Genomic DNA, 3350 nt, shown 5'->3' with positions numbered 1-3350 from the left:
TATTTTGCAAAAAAATAAAAATATATATACAAAAATTAAAAAAAAAATAAAGTAAAATAAAATGGTGACTAAATATATACAACACAAAAACAATATTACCCTTTTAATTATTTTGTTTAAAATAAAACCATTCAAAATTAAGTCCATATAGTGACTTTGACCAAAACGCAACGTGAATGAAGGGTCGCACTACGAAGTATAAGAACCACTCATCTCCAAGATTATGACTTCCATACTTTTTAGCAAGTCGATCCACATCCACTTACAACAAAAATTCAATTACTCTTTTATTCTATTACGTACAATACAATATACGCCTAATTATTTGAATATAACAGATTAAATAAAGATAATTATCTTCAAGAAGAGGTGCTCTTCGACTGGGGGGAACAACTGATGTATACCTCTGAACTCCCCTTTGAGGGTGATTCCGTGAAGAAAACAACACGCTCGGTGTTATCAACAAATAACGTGACAGATCGAGGGATCGGAGGCATATTCACATCCATAACCCCTTCAAGGATCTGTTCCACCAAACTCATTGAAGGCCTACTGTCTTCCTCATCTTGGATACACCAACATGCAACTTTGCAAATTTTTGAGACTTCTTCAACACTAGCTTCCCTGTTTAACCTACTATCTACCAAACTAAGGATATCACCTCCCATCTTCAGAACATTAGAAACTAAACAGGGGAAGAATGGACTCCTTGAATCTTCAGATTGCTCTGCATTTCGCTTACCATTAACTAATTCAAAAAGCATCATTCCATAACTAAAAACATCTGCTTTGGCTGTGACAGCCACCCCTGATAACCATTCTGGTGCTAGATACCCTCGTGTCCCTCTTATAGTCGTCAAAACCCTACTAAAGTCTCGACCAACAAGCTTTGCTAAACCAAAATCAGCAATTTTTGGACAGAATTCGGCATCTAAAAGAATGTTTTCTGGCTTAATGTCACAGTGAATGATACAATCTCTGCACTTCTCATGTAGATACACCAAGCCTCTTGCAATTCCAAGTGCAATCTGATACCTTGTTTCCCAGTTTAAAACTTGTTTTCCATGGAAAAGATGGGTGTCCAGAGAACTGTTTGCCATGTAATCATACACCAACAGTTTATTGTTACCTTGTGCACAAAACCCACGGAGGCGTACAAGATTAACGTGTTGGATAGTACCGATTGTGCTGACTTCGCTCCTGAACTGTTTCTCTCCTTGGCTGATGCTTTCCAGCTTTTTCACTGCCACAATGGACGAATCATGCAGTACCCCCTTGAAAACAGAGCCAAACCCACCTCCACCTAATTTGTCTGAGAAATTTTTGGTGGCAATTTGTAAATCTTTGTAGACAAATGACACCAATGATCCCTCCACCATTCTCGTCTTACCCACCGATAATGATATCCTCTTTTTTCTATAGATCAAGACCAAAATTACACCCAAAACAAAAACCACAACTCCTCCAAACCCAACAACAGCACACACGGTGACCCAATTACTCTTTTTATGATGTAGAGGATCTTTAGAAGAGAGTGGAAGATCTTTAGAAGCGACTTTGACAAAGATTGTTTTCCCACTATCATTATCATTGTCTTCCGAGAGGTTCAAGAGATCTCCATCCCAAACCAAACACTGATTATCGACAAAAGAGTAAGCATTACATGAGCAACTGTTCAAACAGGTTGTATGACATTCTCCTGCACTCCCAACTGCCACGGATTGATTTGGAGGCAGACTCTTGACTTTAATCGTCAGAAAATCAAGCTTTTCCACGTTTCTCCCACACTGCAAATCGGTTTTTCTCACACATCCACCAGAAAAATCACTCTGATACCAATCACTCTCAGATCTAGGCTTGAAGCCAGTCAAGCAACTACAGAAAGGTAATCCAGATTGGCTGCAACTCCCAAAAGCCCCACACAAAGCATATACCTCACATTGCGTTCGAGGTTGAGACCAAAATAAATTCCACTCTTTGGTAGCTTCTAACCATGTTAGTTGCTGAACTTGACCAGAAACATCCATTATAAATCTAGATATAATGAAAGGATTATATACAGAATAAGTGAAGTAACTCTCATTCTCATTCTTCTGGTAGCTGAAATTGTAAATGTAATTCAACCTCATTTCTGGTACTAACTCAAATATTTTCCCATTCCAAGCACCACTTGTCCAATATCGTTGGGAGCCATTCCACTTGCTTATGTACTCTGTAGTAATCGGGTCAAGCTCCAAAGAGAAGAGTCCTACACCAGGATCTTCCTTGCTTCTCCATGATGTAAGAAGCTGGCTTTTTTTGGTTCTATTATCATAAGCAAGTTTAGCACCAGGCAACCAAGTATGAGTTGGATGATCAAAACTTTGCCAAACTGCAGGTTCAACTGAATTTGAACCGGAGTCTCTCAAAACTAAGTTGCCATCATCAAGAAGAACAGCTATTGCAGACTTCAAAGTGGTGGTGGTGGAGACATTTGTGGACCAAATCTGGAACTTGGACTCATTCAAGAGCACCAAATTACCATCAATGATTTTTAGTTCTGAACGGAATCTATCAGAGATGGATGTTTCTCTGTTTGCCACCCAAGCTATGGTGGGAGGATTGGAAGAGACTTTTATATACCAGATGCCTATGTAATACTTGGATGAGTTACCTGCTTTGAAGAAACCCAGCTCGAACACTTCATCTTTGGATACGATTGTTTGGTCTCCAGAAAGAGACTGGCTTGCAGAAATGGTGTTGGCTCCGGATGAGAGATTTATGGTACGAGAGAAACACAGGAGGACCAGAATCCTCACTAAACTGTTACTTTTTGTAAAGCACATGACTTGTATAAAAATTGGACAATAAAGAGAAAAAGAGAGATGACAAATATCATATAATAATGTTATCGATCAGTATTGGGTTTTATAGAACTAAAATCTGACTATCTGAGCCCTCTGATAAAGATCTTAATTAGAGGTCATGCTTGATTGGTTGCTAGTCAACAAAAATAGTGATCTAACTTGTTAAAGCCGCTTGGAATAATAGTCATACAAGTCAGTCTACAGAAATTGAAAATATTCTTTCATTTTCTTTCTCCTACGTTGTAAAGTTAAAATACTGCTACGCAAGACTTTGAAGATTTCAAATAACTTGAACCAAATACACAAATTGACAGTGGAATGGTTCATGAATCACCTATATTTCACATGTAGGACATGTCACATCCACCCCTTCCATTCACAGACGTAAATGCAAAGTCAAAATTTCTACATGGTGGGACTTGACAATTGACATCCTTGCTTTCTCTATCAAGACAAAGCAAATTTATACAAGAGATAATGGGTTGCTGTTAATCGCCATATGGG

The 3350-nt window shown here is 38.4% G+C and overlaps 1 protein-coding gene across 1 annotated transcript; it reads right to left on the bottom strand.

Moving 5' to 3' along the window:
- Positions 1–209: 209 nt before the first annotated feature.
- On the bottom strand, positions 210–3075 carry LOC111884630 (G-type lectin S-receptor-like serine/threonine-protein kinase At2g19130). Its single transcript, XM_023880932.3, has one exon. The coding sequence runs from the start codon at positions 2823–2825 to the stop codon at positions 360–362; it is 2466 nt and encodes an 821-aa protein (XP_023736700.1). The 5' UTR covers positions 2826–3075; the 3' UTR covers positions 210–359.
- Positions 3076–3350: the final 275 nt, after the last annotated feature.

This window comes from Lactuca sativa, chromosome 3, assembly GCF_002870075.4.
Source record: "Lactuca sativa cultivar Salinas chromosome 3, Lsat_Salinas_v11, whole genome shotgun sequence".
In the NCBI taxonomy this organism is placed as follows: domain Eukaryota; kingdom Viridiplantae; phylum Streptophyta; class Magnoliopsida; order Asterales; family Asteraceae; genus Lactuca; species Lactuca sativa.
The sequence above is the reverse complement of the archived record's forward strand: the minus strand, read 5'-3'. Positions and strand labels throughout refer to the sequence as shown.